The sequence below is a fragment of the Apis laboriosa genome, unplaced genomic scaffold (genome assembly GCF_014066325.1).
Source record: "Apis laboriosa isolate Shangri-la unplaced genomic scaffold, ASM1406632v1 scaffold302_cov145, whole genome shotgun sequence".
NCBI classification, from domain to species: domain Eukaryota; kingdom Metazoa; phylum Arthropoda; class Insecta; order Hymenoptera; family Apidae; genus Apis; species Apis laboriosa.
Window position 1 is genome coordinate 99,914 of NW_025222746.1, and position 26,910 is coordinate 126,823.

At 21.2% G+C, this 26,910-nt stretch overlaps 1 protein-coding gene and 1 pseudogene across 2 annotated transcripts in view; one reads left to right on the forward strand and one right to left on the reverse strand.

Annotated features, from left to right (window-relative positions):
* Nucleotides 1-26,910, forward strand: part of LOC122714409 (proto-oncogene tyrosine-protein kinase receptor Ret) — a 67,102-nt gene that overhangs the window by 11,098 nt on the left and 29,094 nt on the right. For both annotated transcript variants that reach the window (XM_043935723.1, XM_043935724.1), the window contains exons 2-7: nucleotides 17,644-17,865; nucleotides 17,928-18,055; nucleotides 19,465-19,600; nucleotides 21,544-21,794; nucleotides 26,087-26,258; nucleotides 26,388-26,485. In XM_043935723.1, the coding sequence (XP_043791658.1) occupies nucleotides 17,644-17,865; nucleotides 17,928-18,055; nucleotides 19,465-19,600; nucleotides 21,544-21,794; nucleotides 26,087-26,258; nucleotides 26,388-26,485 (1,007 nt within the window). The remainder of the gene's footprint in view (nucleotides 1-17,643; nucleotides 17,866-17,927; nucleotides 18,056-19,464; nucleotides 19,601-21,543; nucleotides 21,795-26,086; nucleotides 26,259-26,387; nucleotides 26,486-26,910) is intronic.
* Nucleotides 16,420-16,536, reverse strand: LOC122714415 (annotated as a pseudogene).

A 26,910-nucleotide genomic window follows, 5' to 3' on the forward strand; every position in this document is an offset into this window, starting at 1 on the left:
ATTTATATAAATTATGATTGAAATCATTCTCAAAAGAGAGGTGATATTACATATTATTAATAAATAAATAAATTTATAAATAAATAATAATATAAATTATTGTTTTTTAAAAAGTATCTATCTTACTTAGTAAATTTTAAAAAGTATCTATCTTAGTTCTATTATATTGATAAAGAATATGCAATTGTAAATAATCTATCTTGAGATTTTTATATTTATTACAAACAGATCATATTAAAGAATTGTATCTACTTATATTTTAACAATTCCATGAGAAAATATAAATAAATTATGATATTCACTAAAATTTTTTCATTAAGTGTTTTAATTTTTAATATTTTGTTACAAGTTATTTCAACTTTTCTCGAATCCTGTTTATTTCAAATTTTCTCTAGCTCTCTAGCTACTATTAATAATAACAATATGAATATTAATATATATAATATGAATATTATTCAAATTGTTAGCAATCTTTCTCAAAATTTTGATCAATCAAAGACAAAATATTTCTTCAAGTTGTTTGAGCAAATATACCTTTTGTATTTATTATTTGCATTGCACGTCGCGTCACATGTCCTTGTCTATTACAAGCTATTTCAATTCGATTTGATCCGACAATTCGTTATCAATTGATACATAGAAACGTATCGAGGATCTTTGAATTTTAAATCATCGTTATACCTCTTTACCTTTTAGCTTTTGTTCTCTATATTCATAATCTTCGTTAAGTCTCTCCATCGATAGATGAAGATTCTTTGTTTTCATGCGATACAATGCAGACATATGTCCTTCTGTTTACGAGAATTTTGATCGTTGTGAGTGTGTGATTTATGCATATATTCGTATGGTATTTATTGTAACAATGATATAACAAAAAATCACGGTTTTAGGGAAACAGTTTCGAATGGTTTGAATCGTTGTAAAAACGTATAAGATTACATCGAAATACCATTTTGAAAACCTAATTGCAAAATTTTTCATAAATACCAATGATTATTTCTTATCAATAGTTTGTTATATTAATTCTTATCAATAATCGAAAATTAAATCAATAATTTGAAAACTGCAAAAAAAAATGTTTATTTTTAGTAACAATGAATTGTCTTAATAAAAATAGTAGATTTAAAGCAGACACAGATGAAATGTCAAATAACCTAAAATTATATTTTAAACTAAAAATGAATTTTAAGATTTTCAAAAAAAAAATGGAACTCTCAATATTGTTTTTTATTTTTATTTTATTATTAGATTGAAATAAACAATTTTTTTACTAAAATACAATAATAAAAAAAGTGCAATACAATGAAAAATGTAATAAAATAATCCAATTTATATTTATATATGAAATTTTAAATAATGCTTGATCATTTGAACTCTTATTATTAATCGAACTCTTATTATGGAAAAAATATTTCGTGAAATCTGTTTATGAACATGAATGAATAAAAAAACTAATAAAGGAATTAGATGAATTTCTATTATATGAAAAACTTAATTATATGAAACTATTTATCCTATGAGTTAAAGTTCATATAAACTTCTATTGTATACAAAAAGTAGAGACACAAGCTATTGCAAATCACATAATTATGAATGGTTTTCTAAATTATATTTATTGAAATCAATAATTATTTAAAAATTCTGTGGATAAATATCTTGGATGTAAATGAATATCATTATATAAGTATAATAACTTATACTTATATATTATATAAATACGCACATTTATCTCAGATTGAACTAATAAGTATATACTTAAATAAACAAATAAATTGCTTCCAATATTACTAATAATTTTTTTACAGGAAATGAAATGTCGATTTCTTAAGACTTCTATAATTTACTTCGTGTATTATTAATATTTAAATGATATTAAAATTAGAATTTTTTAAAGTATCTATAGTATATAATATTACATAATTATATATATATTTTTGACTCGTAAAATCTAAAAAGTTTTAATCTAGTTATTTATAAAAAAAAGTTTGATTTGGAATAATTATTGTTTAGTAGCAATATTACTAGACATAAAGATTCAAAGAAACAATAGAGAAAGAAATAAGCCTTACTTTACAAATTATTCTTACTTTACATTACATTACAAATGATCTTTTCAATGAGTTTTTTTGTGTGATTGTTTAAGAGTGATACTAGAAGTGAAAGTAATATGATGTCACAGTATGTAGAACATAAATATAGGTTACATAGAATAATTTATCTTTCTATGGAAAATCTCTTTCTTCTTTCTTTCTCTTGCGTGAAATCAACTCTTAAACTTTTATAATTTTTTTCATATTTTATATAATTTTGCTTGGAAATATTTTTTTTAATAGCATTAAAATTTGAATATTTTATAATTTAAAATTCAATTCTATCTCGTGCTATTGTAAAAATATATTTTAAAAATCGAAAATAATATTGAAATTTTAAGAGTAGATTTTATTCTTTCGAAATGATATTACATTAATAAAAAAATTATTTCATATAATTCTGTATAATTCATTATAACCTATATAATAGATTAATATCTATTCGCAATGTTTTCTATAAAATTATTGTTAAATTTACTAATACAACTTATTCATTAAACTTATAAATTAAAAAGCCATATATCTCAATAAGTATACATATATAAAAATAAAAAAAAACTAATAGAATATAAACGATAAAATATTCGCAGAAAAAATTGCAATGCAAAGATAACATATATCTAGCTAACTTTACATTCTATTTTTTACGTATAATTTATTAATACGGTAATGTAATCGAAGTTTTATTAAGAAAAGTATCACAGTATGTGTATAGACGAACCAACAATGATAAAGCTCTCAGGAGGCTTGCTAATATGCCACACCCCATAACCCAAATATAACAATAAGCAATCGTTTTGTTCTATTTGAGCTTTCCTAGAAATCCGCATGTTCTTTTGAAAAATGCAATTTATGACGATGCTTACGATGTATCACAGTCAGAATGCAAGGAACTGGACATTTTCAATGCTTAAACAAGTCGTAAATGCAAACCAAGCTGCTCTAATGCGTATTGCAAGTATTTAACGAATATGAGAACGGGTTGAGAATAAATTCTATTGAAATTATAAGAAATTTTTTTCTATGGCAATAAATGAATCTATTTTTTCCCTTAAAAATGACCTTAACATTCAGTTATATTTAATGTTATATTTACATTACAACAGTTATATTTAATGTATTTTTATATATTTGATATATTTTTATAAGATATATTTTTTATATATCTTATAAAAAATTGTACAAAAAAAAAATAATACGAAATCAATTGATGTACATTCTTGTCTATAAGATATTGGCTAATTAATAATACATTTCAAAATATAGATAAATAAATATTACAAGATTTAGGATAAATTAAAATTTTATACTATGCATATTGTATGTATATTATTTACAAATAATATATACTAATAAATGTATATTTTTATGTGTACTTTGTTTGGTTTTTAGAATTAATTCTCTAAAGATATCCCATGAATATATTAACTTAGAATTCTTTAGAATTTTATTAATCATAAAATAACTATTAAAACTAAACTTCAACAATAAAATATTAATGTACAAAGTTAACTTATAACAGAAAAAAAATTTAATAAAAGTTTAATAAAAAAATTTTTTTTATAAAAATTAACAGTTTTATTTGATTCTTGAAAGTTAATCTCTTTGATATAATATTCATTAATCATATAATGCGAGATTTTCCTATTGTATTTTATAATGAGTTAGTATTATAATAAAGTATTAACGTGTATAATAAATAATTTATTTCGAATAAATAATAAAAATAATTTTAAATGTTTAAACAAAGAGAATTAAAAATTATATATATTTGATAATTGTCAACTAACTTCAATAGCATTGTATCGAAGAGATTAATTAAGAACTTTAACTATCCGTTATATCCTAATTTATGTGCTGCAAATCTAAGGAATTTATACTGAATAGTTTCTATTGTTCTATTTGTCACTTGTATTTAACCTTTATTTTGATTGGACTACTAAATCACCGATGTATATTCCAAATTGCGCTTTGACTAATGACTAATATAACTAAAAATTTAACCCAAATATTTGCAGAATATCGTTACAGATTATCGTAAACACGTAACGAGACTTAGAATTTTCTAAGAGTTATTCACAATTTATTGAAAATGAAAAGAAAATTTAAGAAATAAAATGAATTATCAAATTAGAATTGGTGGAAATTATTTCATATAATAATTTAAAAATAATTATTTTATAATTATATATAATTATTTTAATATGAAATATAATTACTTCAATATTTAATAAGAAATGTACTTCAATTGATTTTATATTTTTTATTTTATCAATTGAAGAATTTTAAAACAAATATTTGAGAAAATAACATATTGAACATAATTGAAAATTTGTTCTTGAAATAACATTTGAAATATTGAACAATAATTATAATAATTAGACTGCAGATGTTTACGCAAATAAAATATTTATGAATACGGTTAAAAAATGGAACTTAAATAATAATTTGCCTTATTTTTCAAATATCACAATACATTCTATGCTTTGAATATTTCATTTTTTCTTGCATATCGTTGTAGATTTTTGTATAAAATGTATCACAATTTAATAATAATAAATATAATAATTGTTTTCATAAAGACAATAATAATATCTATAAATATATGATGCTACATATTGAGAAACTACTTATTTTCATCAATTAACAAATAATAATAATAAATCACACAATAATAAATAAATTGCAAATACATTCATTTATTTTATAAAATATTCATATTATTTTAAAAATAGATTAATTCTTAAATAACATTAAAAAATAACATAAAAATAGTACAATAAAATAACATAATAATAACATAAAAAAATTAAAAAATTTAAAATAATAAAATAATTTTAAAATAAATTTTAAAATAAATTTTAAAATAATAATAATAACTTGAAAATATCTAAAAATTCCTAACATTGTAAAAAATTTGATATATTTGAGATTTCAAGATCACTAGATTTTTTTAAAATTATTAAGTTTAAATATTTATAGATAAATATTTATAGATCAAAATATCTGTAAATCACAAATTGATTACAAAGAAAAGTTTCTCTGTCGGACAAATGCTCGAGGAACGCTACTACGAATTCACGATAATAAAAGTAACAAATCAATTGCGCTCCGATTATCAAAATTATTTTACATGATTATCATTTATTAATCCCGTTTATAGAACGCAATTATTAACGCGTTCACAGACTTATTAATTGCATTGGAATCGATTATATAATATTACATCAATCGATAATGAAATTTCTAATGATTGGAATACAATGTCGATTATCCGAAACATTGTATCATCCGAATTTTCATTATCCATATGGCCAATTATCCAATCAAAATGAGTTATGTATTCGATTATGCATTTAAATTAGTTAATATATGATTTATGTTTATATTCTGGAACACATTCAGTCACAAAAATTTTCATACCATGCAAATTCAATCAATAAATCACATATGCAATCATATGCAATGTTATCATATGCAATAATTTTGTTTTATGAAACATTATGAATATATAATGAATGTATATAATTTATAAATTATATATAGAAATTATTTTATTAATAGAATATTGATAATAAATTTATAATTTCATTATTGTTGTGTTTAGAAATTAAGAATTTCATCTTTTATGCTGATTAGACTGTCACGATATTTATATAGATACAATAGCATTAAATGATAAAATTAAATAAAATTGAATATAAATATATTAAGTTATCATGCAAATAAAATTGATATAAGAAAAAAAATATATAATATATTTATTTATATTGTTTATGTAATATTTATATATCATATATAATATGAAAAATGTATATGTATAAATATTCACAGTTTATTCATATTCGCAAATTTGATTCTTCTTAACAAATTAAAGAAAAGTACGAAATTTGAGACTTCATTTATATATTTGAGATATATATAATTAAATATCAAATAAATAGAAAGCGAAAAAAAAAAATTTTTTATATTTTTACATTTATTGTATATTTGTCAAAAACTAGTTTTATAGATATTTTTATTCATTATGAAAAATATGAAAAATATAAAAGAGTACAAAATCAATAATTTTAAAAAAATATTCCTTGAGATCTTATTAAAAATTAAGATTAAAAATTAAAATTATCACCTCGAATTAAATTTGTTTTCTTATTTTTTGTTTGTATTTTGAAATCATTTATTTTCTTTATCTTTTCAGAGACAGAAGGTGAATAAATGCAATATCAATAATTCTACAATATATTTATAGTCTATATTAGCAACACTTTTTATGTTGAACTCATTTTTCTTACTGTTTTATCAATGACATTAAAAAATGAAAATTGCAATAGAAAATGTATTAAGAGGAATACAAACAATAGTTCAAAAAATGTATTTCTATTATAATTATATATAGAAGAAAGAGTACAAATACAATATAGATAAAAATATGAAACATTAACATTTTGACAATTATTATATTTCAAATTTTATGATAATTAAAATACTTCAATAACAATTGTTGTTGATAATTATTTTTCTTTGTTTGGGATGTTTTATGTTTTTTGTAATAAAAAGTTTCTACGTCGTCGTACGCTTTACTGAAATTTACTTTAATTTATTTTATGATTTTTAAAAAAACAGAAAAAATAAATTATATTATAATAATTGTACTTTCAGTATATTAATGAAGATTTTTTATTCATATTTTTTATTATGATATGAGATGATAAAAAGATAAAATGAAAAGTTGATAGAAGTATAAAATACTTATTACAATATAATTAAAATTTTTCGAAAATTTTAAAAATATATATAAAATAATATAAAATATAAAATAATATTAAAAATATTATAAAGATATATTACCTATCGTATTAATTAAAAACTTACTATAATTACATTAATCAAGAAAATACAATTTATATATGTGCTTATTACAAAATAAAATTTGTTATAAAGTTTTATTATACTTAACACTATTTATTAAATAAATTAATAAAACCTTTCTATTAATACTTTAATACAGTTTTACATCATTTATTTATCTCAAAAATAATAGTTCTATATTACTTTCCTATATTACTATACTATATAATTTATAATAATCAGATTTTATTTTTAGTATTATTATATTATCTTTAGTATTATATAAATCTTTTTTATAAGTATAAAAAAAAAAATAAATAAATATAAAAACTTGTGAAAAAAATACATTTAATAGATACATATTAATAAAATAATTTCATTCAATTCCAAGTATACGATGTTATCGTTTGTTCTACTATTTTTAATTATAATAAAATTATTAATATAAATAAAATATAAATTATAAAAATATATTATTATATATGATATTATATGTGATATTTTATTCTATTCAGAAATCTTCATGTAATATTGTCACATCAAACATTAAATTTTAAATTAAAGAAAATTATACTCTTATTATACTCTTCATTGTACTTATTCATATCGTTAAAAAAATGAATCGAAAAGTATAAAAAAGTTTGATTAATGAACGACACGAGTAAAAAAAAAGAAAGAAAAAAAATTAGCCATCGCAGTTTGTTACACGTTATATCATTTCCACAGTGCATCCGTAGCATAATACCGAGTAAACAGAATAAAACTGGTAGTATATAAGCGTGAAACGATATACGGTTAGCCCTTGTCAACGTCGCTTGACGGCAATTTCGCGTATGCATTTGTCGCATATCATCGACAGAAACATATATACGAACCTTAATAAAAATATACCTAATGGTTCTACCATATATGTATATGTATAATATATGTATAATATATATATAATAGAATGGAATGGAAAAGTTAAAATTATATAATTACATAATAATAAACAAAAAATTCCAATTAATATTTTATATTAATTATGAAAAAATTAGTCTATGTCAAATAAATTTTTAAAATGTTTCAATTTTTTGATCATGTTATTCTTATGTTTATTATATTATTAATTAGAATATCTTTTTTAAGTCTTATATGATAAATTTATTGTTTCTTTTCTTAAATAAATAAAGCAAAAAGAATCGTGTGAAAATGAATTAAAAAAAGTGTTAAAAAACATATAAATCGTAAAAAAAAAGGAAAATTTATATGATATTTGATTATATAATTCTAGTTGTCAATTATGTTCACAATATTAAAACAATTCGATTGAAATCATCGTTAGAAGATAATTGTAGATCAAAAGAAGGCCATGTTTACTATTACCTTAATTAGGTGTTCAAGATCTTATTGCCAGTAAAACTGCTACGATGCGGTTGCGTTACATTATGTTATGGTACGTTACGTTGCGTCGTGTGGCGATTTCAAGGTAAACATGTCTAAGGATATCAAGAACGAATCCTAAAGGGGTGAATTAGAAGAAACGGTCGATACGTGGCAATATATGAAAGAAATGAGATATATTCCTATCCAAAAGTCACCGACAACATGTTGTTAACAAACAATTAACAATATGTTTTAAAATTGGATAAGTGATTATAATATAATAATTATAATTATATTTGTTATATGATATTGATATTAATTAATCTGTATTGTTAAGAAATATTACATTTTAATAATCTCAATATAAATTTATTAAATTAAATATTAATAATAACGCTCCATATTATAAAGAGAGAAAAAAAATTATGAAAATTATTTTTAAATTTATATACTGGATTAAAATTGTGGATTAAAATTGTATAGTAAATTATTTATTATTCAAATATATTTTTTATAACTTAATATAATAATTATAATAATATAAATTGTAATAATAATAATATTGAGAAATATAAATAGAATAATTTACATAAATAATAGAGTAGTTTTATTCTTATATATATCGTACAAAAAAATATATTTAAAAAATTTAGTAATCCACTGTACAATTTTAATCCATTATTCAAAAACAATTCCATGATTTAAAAAGAAATATAATTTATCAAAGTGCCATTAATATTTTTATAGTTATTTTGAATTTAATAAAATTGTACGATTTATATTTAAAATTGAATAAAGAAATTATTACGAATTGCTATGAAAAAATGTATTAAAAAAATACTTAATAATGTATAACTGTAAAAAAACAAATAATAAAATAATTTTAATCATAATCTCTAATACTCAATTGGGTTAAAATTTTGTTTGTTTTCAATGCGTAAACAAGTTGTATCGAAAGAAAATTAGTAAATATTGAAAATATAAAAAATAAAATTACAGATAAAAATACAAAAATAATTTAAAAAAAGACTCTAAAAAAATGAAAAGAAAAAAGTGAATTTGAAAATAGAAAAGCATGAATAAAAATGGGAAGCATTTTGAAAATATGCTACAAAGATTGTACAAAATTATTATTATAATTGTATTATAATGTAATTCTGTATTAAAAATTATTTTATCATATAAAAAAATTAGAATTGTTGATTGAGAATTTACAAAAATGAAATAATCTTAAAAAACATTTAGTAAATAAAAAATAAATAGGATAGTTCTATTTTTTCTTTGGAATTGTAAAATTTTTGTATTTAATATTTTTTTTTAAAATAATTTTTAATTTTTTTTTGAGATATTTGGATGTGAATTTTTCAAATAAAGATCTTGTATGTCTATGTATTATATGATTTATATATATTATATAAGATTCGTATTATTATTTATTATGTTAATTTTATATGATTTTGAAAATTGTTGGCACATATTTGAATTTTTTTTAAACATGTTTCTTTATATAATAAAAAAATTTATAATATTCTATTTAAAAAATTGAAAAAAAATCTCTCCAAAAGAAAAATTATATATTCCGCAATTATAATTCATATTATTAATAATATAATTCATAAAAAATTATATTTACAAAAGACAATACAATTTTTTTCTTTATCATTTTTGTCGTATATTAACTATTTTAAAAAAATACTTAGCTAGACAATAATGATATAAGCATTCTATATATATATCATATATGGTGTATAAATATGCATGTATATAATATGTAAATATATATATGTAATATAATATTTATTATATAACAAATAGGTATGTAAATACTAATTTTTGAGGCAAAACTAATAATGTGATATCATATATGTTTATGATACTCTTCTAGATTAATAGATTAGTAATTTGTTTAAAATTAACAAATGTTTAATGATATGTGGACAAATGAATATATATCATACTTTGTCTTATTTAAACAAATTTTCTAGAGAGAGTTTGCATTTTAACTCATAATTTTTATTTAAGATTTCGGTCGAAAGTTTTAATAACTTTTATATAACAATATTAGCGAAATAGAAAAATTAAAAAGAATTAATTTCTTGAAGAATTGAATTGAAAATATACATAAAAATGCTTATTAGTTTTAAACTATAATATTTATGAGTGTGATATATATTGTTATTTAATTATTTATTTATTGTTTATATATATTTGTCATTATGAATTCAAAAATAACATATATGCAAAATGAATCGCAAAAGTTATAAAGAAACTCTTCTAATCTAAAAATCTTGATTTAAAGGAAAGTTTATAGTTAATATATAATTAAGTTAATAATATATAATTAAGTATATATAAAATATAACAGATGTAGCAATTTTTTTTTTTTTAGAAAAATTTATTTGAATATTAATTTAAAATTAACTTTTAAATTTTCGTTATTTTTTTATCTTTTGAATTATATAATTTTATTTGAAAATATTTCTTACAATAGAATAATAAATATTAAAACTATTTTATAATTTAAAGCTTTCCTTTATCTTATATCATTATAAAGTTAATCTTAACAAATAAAATACATATTAATATTTTAAAGATTGATCTTCATTCTTTGTGATATTTTTAAAATAAAGTAATATTTTATTCCATAATAAAAAAAATCACTCCATACATAAATCATAATATTCTATATATTCAAAATATATGAAATTGATTTATTATTGATTTTAATATACTTTATTAATTAAATTCATAAGACAAAAATGAAAATTTAATAAAAATTTTCGTGATTAATAATATATAATTATAAAAGATAAATTATAAATAATTATTTATAAATTATAAACAATACAATAATAATATTTTTATTGTTAGATAAAATTTTTTATAAAAAAATTAATATTTTAAAAAATTTTAAATTTTAACAATTAAGATACAGTATATTTTTGTATGAACATGTTGTGTATATATCTCTAATATATATTCAAGGCACTCTATCTCTCACATTCTATCTCTGACTCTGATTTTCCATCTTTCTTTCCTCTTTTTCTATTATTTTTCGGAAAAAGCAATAAATTTCAGCGAAGATTTTAAGAAGATCGTAAGTTCGTTGTTAAAGCGTTTAAAGATTAGTCGTACGAGCAACACCTTTCATTTGGTTAGGATGTTGAAATACCCTAAATATAGTCAAGCTATTTCCGAATTCGACTAGGTACACATGGAAACGAGTTAGTTGATGATCGAAAAACGCAAAAAGGAAAGAAAACTGAAAAGTCGAATAAGCTAAGAGAAAAAAAAAGTGGAAGAAGAAAGTAACATGGTAGTATATTTATTGTTCAGTTTCGAGTGATCCATACGCGCAAGTGTTAGTCGACAATAAGAAACATATTATTTTTCTGAGTTGAGATATTTATACAAGTGTTAGCAATCGTATTATCTTCGATAAAAATATTTTCATTGAGTTCTATTAATATGCTTCATACTTTCTGCTGTAATATTACCGAAACTAAAAAATTGTAAGTTGGAAAATATGAAAGAAGTAGTACAACAATATTCAAAATTTTGAAATCGAAATCGAAATGTTTTGTTACTTTTGTGAAATTCTAAATTTCCGAAAATAATATATGTGTACAATTTCTCATATTATAATATGTATTCATAACTTATGAAAATATTATGAATTTATTTTTCTTTAAGTTATAATGATCTAATTGAATTTATGTTTATTATCTATTTTATTATCTATTGATTCACTCTAAAACAATTTTATATTAGAATAGTTTCTAAGAAATAAGAGAAAAAAAATATATAATATATATAATTATTATATATAAAATATATTATAATATAAAAAATTTATTAAAATTTTAATTCTTGATAAATAGTATTTCTTAAAAAAAAAAAAAAGGAAAAGAAATATAACAAAAATATAAGTATTTTAGGTTTTGAATATTTTGAAAAACCTTATAAAATTTTCGACCTCAAATTTCGAAAAAAATCTAATTTTTAGATTTCGGTCTAAAAAAAATTATATATAGAAAAATAGAAAAGAAACTTGTAAAAGTTTATTTCAAATAAATTATACGTCCTGGTATCGTGCAGTAATACCGTCACGGGAAGAACGAATCAATTTACAGACATGGGGCACGTGCATCGGGATGGTGGCTCTACGGTAGCCTCATGGAGGTCCCATGAAGGTGCGGTGGCCCTGTCTGGCCCCGCTCTGCGCGAACGCGGAAGATCCTTGCAAATCGACAACAGTGAGGGCTGTGTTTAGTTGTATGGCTGCGCATATCGTGTTCACGGTCTCTGTTTTCGGGAATCGTAACTCGATGTGCAAATAGGGTTTCCAACTACTATGATCTCGTGCCTCTAGTGATCTAAAATGGACGATCTATCATTTTTTAGCATCATTCAATTCTAATAAATTTTAAGAAATTCAACTCTCATAATAATTCTAAAATGTGGAATTTGAGGATCGTTTTTTTTTTTAATCAGTTAATCAATGAATAATTTTTGATTCGAAAAAATTTTGGATCGTTTCATCGTTTGATATACTTGATTACTAAAATAAAAAGTACTATTCCGTGAATCTAGCAGAAAAAATCTTTAAAAAATTTTATTTTATATGTTTATTATAGAAAATTAAAAATAGGTTATTATAATTAGGTATTTCTTTATTATTTAAAGTCAGACTTTAATATTTTAAATTAAGGCGATTATGAAGATAAGTAGATAGACATTAGTAAGCAGCATTCAACATACGGTAGATGCTTGGAAAGAATTTTTAAGCAACGAAGATTAGAATAATCTTTTAGATATGCGGACTATAATAAAGGAAATAGGTATGCACATAAATCTATTAAATATTTCCACCTATATATTTGTATGAATAAAAATATTACTTCCTTTGTACAGAATAATAACAGAAGTTTATAGAATACCTTTGAATGATATCGGTATTAAAATAAAAACGTCAAAATAAATATAAAAATTGATATATAAAAATGTCGAATGAGATTTAAATATTTATTAAGTTTTAAGTAATTTAAGTTTACATTACATTACGTTACGTTATGAAGTAAGATTATTTCATTTTATCTTCAGTTTGTTTTATTTTTATTTTTATTTTATTTTATTTAATGCAAAGTTTGCTTATAATTTAATAAATAAATCTCAATCAATATTTTTATATATCTTTTGTATATCTTTCTATGTTGCTTATTTTTAATATGTTATTTTTATATATTTTTATTTTTAAAATCAACTCCAAAAAACAAAAAGAAATACAAAGATATATTTTAATTTCTTTTTTTATTCTAGGTTTTTATATATTAGGTTTTAGTTATACATTTATAAATCATTTTTCGTAAATCAATATAAACATATTAGCATAATATAATAATATTAAATTTTATTAGTTAATTATTCTTATATAATTATTAATAATATTTAATAATAATAAATAAATAATGAAATTGAGTGTTAAAATATAAAAAAAATATATTAAAAAATGGGATTTTGTTTCTAGATTTATGGAATAATTCATAATGTAATTAAATAAATGTAATTAAATTAAATGAATATATAAGGCTTTGTAATATATGAAAACATTATTCATTTGTTAAGTTAAGCCGACAGATCAAATTAATATAAGTGGAAACGTGTTCTGCGTGATATATCCAATAGAATTGAGAAGATGAAAAAATTATGATTTTGATAAACAATTTCAAATATATGAAACATAAATGTTTATAATAAATTCATTTTATAAGAATGGTATATTCTCATCTGGATTTAATTATTCAGAATTCTAATGAATTAATCTGTATTATTGCATTTAGAAATAACATATTTCTATTTTTAGTCACTATACTAAAAAAATAAACTTAAGAAAAATATAAATATTATCCCTATTAAAATTGTATAAGTAAACTTATATATTAGTAAATAATGATTTATCAAACTTTGTGATCAAATTGCATATTTGCAAAATAAATCTTATTGGCTATTATCATAAATCATTATCATAAAGAATAAACGATAAAAATATCGACATAAATAACTAATTAAAAATTATAATAAATTACAATTTAAATTACATAATAATTTTACATTATATAAACTATAAATGAATTTTAAAGCCAAAATTATAATAAATTACAATTTAAATTACATAACAATTTTACATTATATAAACTATAAATGAATTTTAAAGCCATATGCGAATACATTAAGAGTAAATTAATTTTTGCATTCACAAAGCATTTATTACTTTCTTACCAACCCAATAATTACTTGTTAGCACTTTTTAACTCTAATACACTCTCTCTTTCCTCTTTGGTCGTAACCAGCGTATTTTCACCCTCTTCATAGTCAAGGGCTTTCCCTACCGAAATATCTTCTTTCCCTATCCCTTCTATGAAATAAACACGCATCCTTCTACGACGTGGAATTATCGAAGTGATCCTCTGAAAATCCTATGTCTAAAAATTCCTACATGCGATGCTCGACACAAAAATTTTCATCCACTCTATACAATTCTATGTCTACTTCTATATCCAGTCTCTATTATCAGCGGACAGAGGAATGAAATGACGTAAACGATCAATCACTCAACGATCGATCAATTTATCAGTAAAGAAACGGCAGATGTCAGATGATGTTGGATTACGAATCGTTCTATGATGATTTTCTCTCTTTCCAAGATTTATTTCGCGAAAATGTCGAATCTTGATCATGATCTTTACCCTAACAACGTGCGCGCACAATCGGCGAGCAGAACTTTAACTACCTGCCGTGTATCGATTAAACGCTCACCTTGACACAAGTTGTTTCCACGAAATTGACCGTATGCGAACCCTCACCGTTGAACTTTACAATGTCGAGACGAAACGTTTATTTTCGTCTCTCGATCGAAAACATTACATTTGCGGTCACTTTTTCTATGAAACAATTTCAACCAGGAATCTCTCCTCTTTAAGAGGAAAATAAATGAAAGGGATAAGAAATAAGAATAAGAAATAGGTTAAAATCAGTTGCGAGATTAAATTTATAATTTTATTACATAAATTGAAAACAAAAAAGGAAAAGTAATATTTTAAATATTTTAGAACATAGAAGGAAGGAAATTATATATGAAATTATTAATTTTGTAAATCTTAAATAATTTAATGAAATAAATTTAAAATAAAAATTAGTATTATATTAGTAATATAAAACAATGTAATTTTTTAAAGAATTAACATATTAATAAAAAAATAATATAGTTATAAAAATCTTATAACAAATGAAATTTAAAATTTCATTTTTTATAATTACAAATTTCATTGGGATTAAACATTGAATTCAGTCCAAAAGTTTTTTAGGCTTTTTTTTTTCGAATTTATACTTGGCATCTAAATAATATTATTGGGATTACATTTTATCATTTATAAATTTCAAATTTCTCATATTAGATATACACATACAACAAATTCGCTATTTCACTTTCATCATATCGTAAATATATCATCATATATAAATATATCTATTTCAAATATCCATTAATATTCTGAAATTATGATTATTGTATAATAACTAGTTTCTGAAAATCAAGAAATAAACTAGAATCCATTTAAATGTATATATTTGATTAGAATTAAAAAGATATTAAAAAAAAATAATTAGAAATATAATAATCTTGTTAAATTATTTTATGTTCGTTCCTAATTCTATTATTCGTTACTTTTATTTAAAATTTTATATTACAATAAGATTAAACAACGTATATAACTATCAATTTCAAAATTCATTATTATTCTCATTTTTATTTTTATATCAATCACTCACTATATAAAAATATATGAAATATATTAAATATATATAAAATATCATAAATTGTAATTAAATAAATAGATTCTTTTGTTTTAGATGCCATTTACAAATGTCAGTGTTGTCATAGATGATAGTGCGTCATATGCAAATAGTAAAATAAATCGATGCTGGTGCAAAACTTACATAAAAAATCGAATAGAGATTATTTAAAAATGATAGGATATTCGATATCGATGAAATAAAAATATAATACGAAGTGATTAATTAACATATATCGATAAAATTGTTGAGAAAACAAAAAAGAAACCAACAACACACGGTGTTTCCCAAGCGGTCACTCATCCAAGTACTAAACACCATGCCCGACGTAGCTTGACTTTGGTGATCGAACCAGTAGTTCCTACGTGGTATGGTCGTTGGCAACAGGTGAAGTTTTATTTTAAGATAAATTGTAAAAAGTTTAATTTAAAAACAAAAATTTATAAATAATCAATTAATTGCATTGATTTATGACGCACTATGTATACATATATGTTTTTAAGTCTGTAAAATTTATGCAGAAATACAGTACAAATTAGAAACAAACAGCCAAGATAAATTTAGATTAAATAATCAAGAAAGGAAATATTTTTCTTTACAAAATTTATTTATTAATTTTTATGTTTCGATTATAATTAATCTGATATATAATATCAATAATAATAATTGTTTAATAACTACCTATCAATCTCAAAAAATGAGGAAATCTACTAAAAAACTAATTATAAAAATAAAAAAATATATACAAGATTGGCGTGAGGATATGATTATATTTGAGAATAAAATTTTTAAGAATTACTATCAGATTATTTTGTATATAATAGATATTATATTGAGAATAAAAATTATTATGAAATAATCAATTCAATGTCCTAGTAAAAAATAACTTTCGATTAGCAACTTTTGAAAATTTTATTCTCAAATGTATTCGTATTCTTACTAAACAATAAACATCGAATAATCGAAATCCTTAATCAAGACTCTGAAGATAAACGAAATTTTGAATAATCAAAATACCGAATAATTGTGAACCATTCTATTGTATTTTATTTTTTAAAAAATGGAAATAGAAACTTATTTATATTAGAGAATATTTACTATGTTATATATCCCTAAACATTAAAAATTATTATTTTTTCTTATTTTCTCTAAATATTTATAAAAAAATAAATCAATACTTAATATAAAAAGAATAATACTTAATTTAAAAAGAAAATAAAGAATCAAAAGAAAAAGTGAAAATATATAATTAGAAATTCTTTCTGTTAATATGAACTTTTCTTGAAAAGTTTCTTCTGGAAACTTTAAAGAAAAAGGTTTTATCTTGGGAAAGAATAATAGAAACAAGCGAAGATTGTTTCCCTTCTACATGAAAATATATCTTAAGAAAATTTACTTTACTTGAATACCTATTTCACTACTACCTGTATAAATCTGCAAAATTTCTTTCAAATATAATCACTAAACATGTTATGCTTCCTATTTTCAGAACTCTACTTTCCGCAGTCGAATTTGACCGTAAGGATACCGTACCTTCCGCGAAACGGAGGGGAATTTTCGTGGAAGTTGAAATTGCTCGAGCTGAGGACTCTTCGAAACGACTCGTCCGAACCAAGTCACGCAAAGTATCGCATCAAGGTGCCCCACGAACAAATTGCTTCGATAGATATCGAAACGAACACCCTATTGTTGCACAATCTTTCGAAAGAAGGTAAGTAAATTATGCTTTGAACGGGTATATTATGGTGTTATGGTGTTTCGATATTTGTAAAGACACATCTGAAAATCATACGATCGTGGTACTGGCGAGAGAAAATGGCAGCAACGAAGCCATATTGGAAATCAAGGTGAAACCATCGCGTGTTAATGGAATGTATATTAATTGCACAGATTACGTTCAGGTAACTAGAAATTCATTGAATTTCCATCTGCACTATCATTCATAAGTATCCGAATGTTTTGATCAATTTGAATAATAGTACAATAGAATTAATATAATAAAGAACAATGATTTTGTTTGATTTGTTTGAAAACATTGGATTATCAAATATGAAAAATATATATGGATTATGTTTAATATAATAGTAATGAGAATGAAGAAGAAAAAAAAATAGAAAAATAATATTGATAAAAGGAATAATATAATAATATATATAATATACTAAAATAATATAATAATAATATTACTATATAAAAATATATAATATATAATAATATAATAATAAAAAAAAGAAAAAATAATATAAATAATAATACAAAAATTATGGTTAATATAATAGTGCAATTTGTTAAAAAAAATGAGATATACATGTATATATGATATATATAAAAATTATTATTATAAAAATTATTATAAAAATTAATATAAATATCTAAATAATATAAATTTCTTATCTATAGGAAAATAAAAATCATAGAAATCATTAGAATATATATAAGAAATTATGTATTTATATATGGTTATCAGCCGGATTATTGAAATTTTACTATATTATCTATTTAAATTTTAAATTTCATATAAATTAAAAATGATAAAAAACAGTATTAAAATTATTTGTTATAAAATTTAATTAATTAATTAAAAATTATCTACATTAAAATAATTTATTATTATATTTTATCGTAATTTGGTATTTATAAGATATTCCATTTAATGTTTCCACTTTTAAATATTAAATTTTGTCAATATATTCTATAGAATATATGTCTAAATAAAAAAGAATTTTTTATTATATATAGATCAAATATATTATTTATTAATTAAAGAACTATATAAAAAAACAAATATAAAAAGGACAATTAATTAACAATATTAATTTATTAGTAACTATTTATAATTTGAAATCATCAAAATAATGCAATCAATTCATTTCAAAATGGCCAAATATGTTTTAGTAATATAAAAAAAATAAAATCTTATCATTTTTATTTAAAAAAATCTTTTTATCCAATAATTTCTATTATAATTTTATTAATATTATTTTACATTATACATTATTATATTATAAATTTATAATTAATTGATTATATTTATAATAATATATATATGATATTTATAATAAATTGATTAAAATGATTTGATCAATTAATTACAAAAAATACAATTTTTCAAATAACAAAGAATTTTCTTCGTTATTATGAAACATTTATAAATTAATTTTTTGTAGTAATATTCTATTATATTATGAACAAAATCATTCTATTCCGATATATAATTTTAAAATTACAATATTTTTTAACAAAAATAAACATTCGGATATTTTTGAGTAATATTGTACACCTTACAGAAGTTGATTTCGTTTATATACAGGACATGTGTTTTTGGAATACATCAAGATATAGAATTTATGAAAATCAACCAATTGCAATGATCGGCACATTTGGACCTGGATTTTATACTAATATTTGCCCGAATTTTCATGTCACCGATTACAAACTATTAAACGGCAAGTGTTATATTCAACTTTGACCTTTTCTGCACAATTGACGAAGTCTTAGAATCATATATTTTTAAACTGAATTTATATTTTACATGTGTATTGCGAATAATTTAAAAATTAAAAATAAAAGCTAAAATTTTTTAATTACAATTTTTTAATGTCAATTAAATGATTAAATTTATTTTTCTAATATTTAAAATATTTAAAATATAAGCTGAAATAATGAGTTAAATTAATAAATTTAACTTTGTTAAATAATTATTTATAAAAAAAAAAGTATTTTCCAATCTCGATGACTTCTTTATTATTCTATATTATCAAAATATATGTGAAAATATTATAAAAATGATTTTCATAAAATTTCAAAATCATTACTGAGAGTAATGATCTTGACAGCATGTTAAAAAATCATCGAAATCGAAGAATGATATTTTTTTTTTATATATAATTTATCTAAAAAATATCTAAACAATATCTATTTTTTTTACTTTGTAGAAAAATGTAAAATATCAGGAAGAACAAAGATCTTTCCATCACTAATCTAACTTTAAAACTTTGAATTCAATAAAGAGAAGAATTGGGATCATTGGTACTATTGTTAGTGAAACTTAATAAAAGATCTTGATAGTTATAGATAATAGAATTATGAAGAATTAATGAAGTTCAATTTAATTTTCTCTTAGTTCTTCTATATAAAAAGTCAACATTTGAATAATTCATTTTAATTCATAAAAACAAAAATATTAAATTGTATAAGTTCATTTGCATTAAAAAAGATTTTATTGTCTGGTTGATGAAATCATAAAAAAATATTTTATTATAAACTTAATTATATAATTAATAATGAAAAATAGGAAAAGTAAATGAAAAATAAAAACTTCAGATTCAACCAAAACAAGTTTTTCTTCACTGAGAAAAACGTTTATATATATATTTTCAATAATGCGATAAAGAAATATTTTTACTTATCATTTTCACAGATTTTGCTTAATTTGATTTTTATTTATTTTATAAATTGTAAAATTCTTTCAATGAAAAATATTCCAAAAATCAAAGAAATATATATATGTATATGTGTATCATACATTGAATTTTTTAAAAAATTTATAAAAAAACAAAGAGCTTTATAATAAAGAAATAATTAAAAGTAATTATTGAGAATGCATAAATAAAATCGATTTTGAAATATATTATTGCATATTGTTTTGTGAATATTCTAAATAACTGCTCTTTACACATATTCGATTTCAGTTTTCAAGATATGCAAAAATATTTTTGATATTAAATTTAAGATAAGATATTAGATTTTTAATTTCATGAAAAAAAGGAAATCTCAAAAATAAGAAATAATATATTTAGTATTTTTATATATAAAAAAAGTTGTTAAAATGATATTTTTAATAAGGCCATTGATTTAGAGATATATATTTTCAACCATATTTTCAATAATTTCGTATTTCAATTATTTAAAAGATAATAAAATATTATAAAATAAAGTGGAAAATATATAATTGGATAGATAAATTTTATAAATATATCAGTCACTTAATATTTTTATAAAAAAATACAAACGAACTTAAATATAACATATAGACATAAAAATATTTATCATACACAATATAATAAAATATAATAAAAATATTTACTAATTACATTGAATATTCACTCTATATAAAATGCAAATTAAAAATAATCTTTACACGTCAAATTGTAAATATTGTTTATCTATAATGCACATCCAAAATATAAAATATCTAAATTCATCATAATCTAAATAATTTAAAATGTTTAAAAATCTTATAAATTGTCAAGCTCTTCGACATCCTCTCATTCAAATGAAAAAATAAATCTATCGAACGTGCATGAACAATTATCTTTAGAATTATTGGAGAATTATTTGAAAATTCATGGAGAATCACGAGCATACGAATTCCCCATAATTCTTTTAGGTACAGAATATTTTCACGTGACGAAGAACACATTATTCTCTAACGCATTATTGGATAGAGACTCGTTGGCCCCTGGAGGGCCAGGTCCCCATGTCGTCCTTCAAGTTCAATGCGTTGTTTGGGAGGAGATCACCGGTATACAATACGCGCCCATCAACACTTTGCATATTGATATTTTGGATCAAGACGACAATCCACCGATGGCTCAGGGAAATGATTCTATAGCTATAACACTCCAAGAATTCACCACGGTGAGTGAAGTCGCGAATCGTTTAACGATGATAACGCGAATCTCGTTAACTGAAACGTTAGTCGAGCGAATCTCGACTAAGCTCGCCCATCTACGAACGAAAGCTTAAAGAATCGGACTTAATCAGTGGCGCATTGTTCCCACGATCGCGAGGCATTGTTTCTAACGGCTGCCATGAAAAGATGCGGAAACGATGAACACGACGGGTACCATTCCGAAGAACGGGGACAGGATGGACGAAGGAAAACCCTTCGGGGGCTCATCTTGATTAAGCTCGGATCTCTTTTTTACTTTCGCCGCCTATCATACATTTCCACTTTCCCTAACATTCTTCTACAGGGTGTTTCGTTTAACTGGATGCGCTCGAATATCTTACGAAGCACTAAACGTTTATCGAAAAAAAAAAATTGGGCCTTCATTTTGTGCAAGATGATCGATTTTGTAAGAATAGTAAGAAGAAGGAAAAATAATAATCTTGTATATATATTACAAACATATATATATTATTCATTATTCAAGAAGATGGGTAACGAAATGGCAGAGGGGAAATGGAGGATCTCCGTTTGCTTCGCTTGAGCGCATTAGTGTTTATATAATAAGATTCTCGTAAACTATGAAGATACATTTTGTCAATAGTTTAACACTCTACTTGAATTTAACTGATGCTTTGATGTCGTCGTTACCGCATCGTTCTGTTCCGATCACACTCGATATGTTTGTTTGTTTTCTTTATCAGAGGATTTGATTGTAGATGTGACTGTTTTGATAAATTAGAGAAATAGAAATATTATTAGATAATGAGGCAATAGTTTTGCTTATCATCTTCTTATAAACGAACAATATATATAGCATTTAAGGAGTATTTCATATTTTGATGTCATATAATAGAATACCGTGTTATAATTTTTACTAATATTTTGATTATCATATTATTTGTCATTATTAATAATCATTAATATCGTACAATATTATTTATTATTGTTGTATAATGAAATTGTACGCGATTAAATAAAATTAGTTATATTCATTGATAATATATATATAATATTCATTGATGCGATATTATGAGATAATATCTTATTATTTATGTTTTGATATTGAAATTAATGTGTTTTGTTGCACGTATAACGTTTTCTAACAAATTTTGCGGTTTTATTTTGTACAAAATAATTTTATAATGCATTATAATGTATATAGATATAAAAGTTTTAAGTATGAAAAGAAGAATCCAATGTTATAAATATTTTTGTACAGAAACTTTGGATTTAGGTTCAGATATCTCGAACTCAGACTATATTTACTTAACTGTTAATCATAGTGATAATTTTGTTAATTTTAAAACTGGTATAAATATCCAAACCATCGATAAATAAAAATTTAAAAATGCAAATTTGTAAGAATTCTTCAGTTGAAAAAATATCAATGAGTTAAATAATTGTAACGAAATAGATTTATTTGAGTAATTACTGCAAACCATCTAAAAATATTCTTCTATCTAAACCTAAATAAAATATAAAATAAAGAAAATTTGTTTTCTAATTTTCTGCAATTTCTGCTATTTTCGCATACAATTATTAGCATATTTATATTTTTGAAAAATAAAAAAAATATGAAGAAGAATAGAAGAAGATTAATAATAAATAGAAAGAGGATTTTTTAATAGTATCATAATTATAATTGGATTGATTTTTTTGTTAATAAATAATACTATTAATTAGAAATAGAATGATCTTATAGATTTTTTTTATATTTTATTCAAAATAAAAAATTTTTTTCATGCCACATCTCTTATATTTAAACAATATCTTGTCAAAAAATCGTATTTATTTAAGAAATATGATTAAAAAATTCAAAGATTGAAAAAATCTTCAATAATTAATTCAGTAAAAAAGTTTTCATTAGAAATGAAAGACAGATATTTGCTTTATTGACACTGTTTCCAGTTAAACATATAAAATCTAATATACGCATCTAAAAAGTATTATTAGTTATAAAAATATTCATACACTACTTTACCAGAAAATTTATGTATTTTAAAAAATTTGATTTTAATGAGAATTTTGTAATGGATTGTAAAACAGTTTATTTTTAAAAAATCTCGTATGAAATCAATTTTCAAATTTAATTTTCAATTCTATCATTTTATATTTTATATAAATAGTAAATTTGAATGTTTAGTAAATTTGAATGTTTTATAGTTTAAAATTTGTTTTTATTCATATTTTTTCGTACTATTATATATTCGTACTATTAATAGTATTAATAGTATTAAAAAATAAAATTTATTAAAAAAAATTTCTCCATATATAACACAATGATTCATAAAAAATACAATTATTGTTGATTTTATATAACTTATAAGTTGAATTCGTATAAGATGTATGAATAATTTTGATTGATTATATATATTTATCAGTAAAGATTATCCTATTGAAATAATTACAAGAAATTATTTTTTTAGTACGAAACCGCAATTTAAATTAGAATATTTTATAAATCAATAATTTCTTGAGATAAATAGATTAATATTTTTTTATACTAAAAATAACAAATAAATAGATTAATATATTCAAAATTATATGATTTCATTTAAAAAAATAAAATTAAAATCTCTAAATATTCAATCTGCAAAAAAATTGTTTATATAATATAATCAATTAACTTTTATTAAAATATTTTTTTTTGATAACTTAAATCTCTTGTGAAATATTTGAGTATATCCAATTAAACAAAACACCCTATATATCCATGTCTCGCACACTGCAATCGTGAATGCGCGAAACTTCGATTCTCGCGATTCGATCGAACAAATTAGAGAACAAGGCAGTTCAAGACAGACAATCTGGAAGTTTTGATAATAGAAATCCAGCATTCCCATTATTTCTTCTCATTAATTTGAATAATGGAGATCGATTCAGAAAATTGAAGTCGATTATTTACAATCAGTCACAAAAGTCTTCATATGTTATTTTATAAAATTTGCCTATGTTGACAAATTTGATTTTAATAAAAATTTATATATGTAGAATATAATATATTATGTAATATATTTATATTTATGATTAAGTTATACATAGAACAATTTATTTTTTGAAAAAAATATTTCATATAAATATATGAAGCCTAAATAATAATAACGTTTCATAAAACATTTAAAATATGTTATTTAAAACATTTCATATAAATTATTATTATGTATGAAAACTTTTATCTGATTGTAATTTCTACTCAAAAGAGATTTTTTTTAGAAATGAATCACTAGAAATTTTGAAATTAAATTTCAAAACTTTGTACTATTTTTGTATTGTGTTGGTTTAAAACTCTTGAGATATAAATAACTTACAAGAATATTATGATAATATAAATTTATTTATTTAATTAATTTATTTTTATTTAATTATGAATAAATAATATACTGAATTTATTCTTTAATATTAACGATTTCATTAATTCATTTCAATATTGATATAAGTAATTTTCGACTAATACGATTTTTTAATTGATTTTGTGCTATATATATATATTCATTACAAGTCTTATTGTTCATACAATGAATCATATAAATGTGATAATTGTATTGAAAATAATTAAAGAAATTTCATTCTGCTGATAATTTTTTAATTTATATATTGTTAACATTTCTTTCCAAATGTATCGAAATCAGTATATAACAATAAACTACTTTTTTAAATGTGTTTTTACAATAAAATTCTCTCATAAAAACTTTTATGATACTAGTAAGAAACGTGAAAATATAAAATCAAATCAAAAAGTCAAATTCAAAAAGTAATTCTTTTTAAAAGTATTAAAAAGAAAGCTTTATTAAAATCATACAATTGAAGTTTCATTCAAAAGTTGATGTAATTTTTCATCGATGAATTTTCATGTAATTCAATCATATTATTCAATATTTATTATATATGAAAAAAGAACATTTAAATATTTTGCTTTTTGCAAAAGATGAGTGATACGTGAATATATTATATAACATTGAAAACATTTTTATGAATATTCCAGAAAGTAATAATGCAATATATATATAATTTGAATTTGCAGAAATTGTTCAAAATATTGTCTCTGTTAATGTATTTCAATCGAAATCAATGTGTGAAGTGATCTCTTTTCTGTATAATTATCAAAGTCATAAATATCCATGTATATACATATAGAATGTGTATTTGAGGCTGATCATCAATTCGTTATACAATTCAATGCGGTTAAACGATATTTTACTGTATATATGTATGCTATATATAGTTTATTAAACTATTCATTCATCAACTGTATTGACAGGGTGATAAATTAGTAGACGACAACAAACTAATACTAAAGGATGCGGATACGGAAAGCAGCAATAGATACACTATTCGCATTCTCGGTGATACTAATGATGCTTTGAACTTCACTTACAATACATTACCGATCGAAGCTTCGAAAGGAGTACCTTATACCGCCATATTTACAAGTAAGTTCCAATTTTATCTTTCTCTCATCCTCTTTTCCTTTCTCTCCTTCTCTCACACGCGATAATAAAATCTCGACGTGAACCAATTTTCCAACTAACATCCAAGATATTGGTTCTCGTCTGTTACAGGAATTTCCGCAAAAACCACTCTCTTACCAAAATCTCCTTATCGGGTCATTCTTCAAGTAAAGGATGAATCTCTCATTCCAGGATATGGGGAAAACACGGTGAGATTTAATTTTAATTTTTATAAATCAATGATTTGTAAAAAAAAAATTATCATGATATAAATTTTTTCATGGATAAATTATATTAACATAAATTAGAAATTTAATATGTGTGTCACATTTAATGAATCGAAATTAAAAATACCATTTTTTAGAAAGAAATGCGTCTGGGAATGATATCACATTTCGAAATTTTTAATTTTTTTTAAATTTATTATTTTAATTTTTTATTCATATCTTTCCTATATTTCATAAATTCATATTATTATTCAGTTATATTCATAAATTCAAATATTATATATAATATTTGAAAAATTATATTATATTTTTTTTCTTAATTTATTTTTCAATTATCTTTTTTTTTATAATCATTATAAATAATTTGTTTTGAGATATTATGTATTTTTAAATATTTTTTTTTTGTA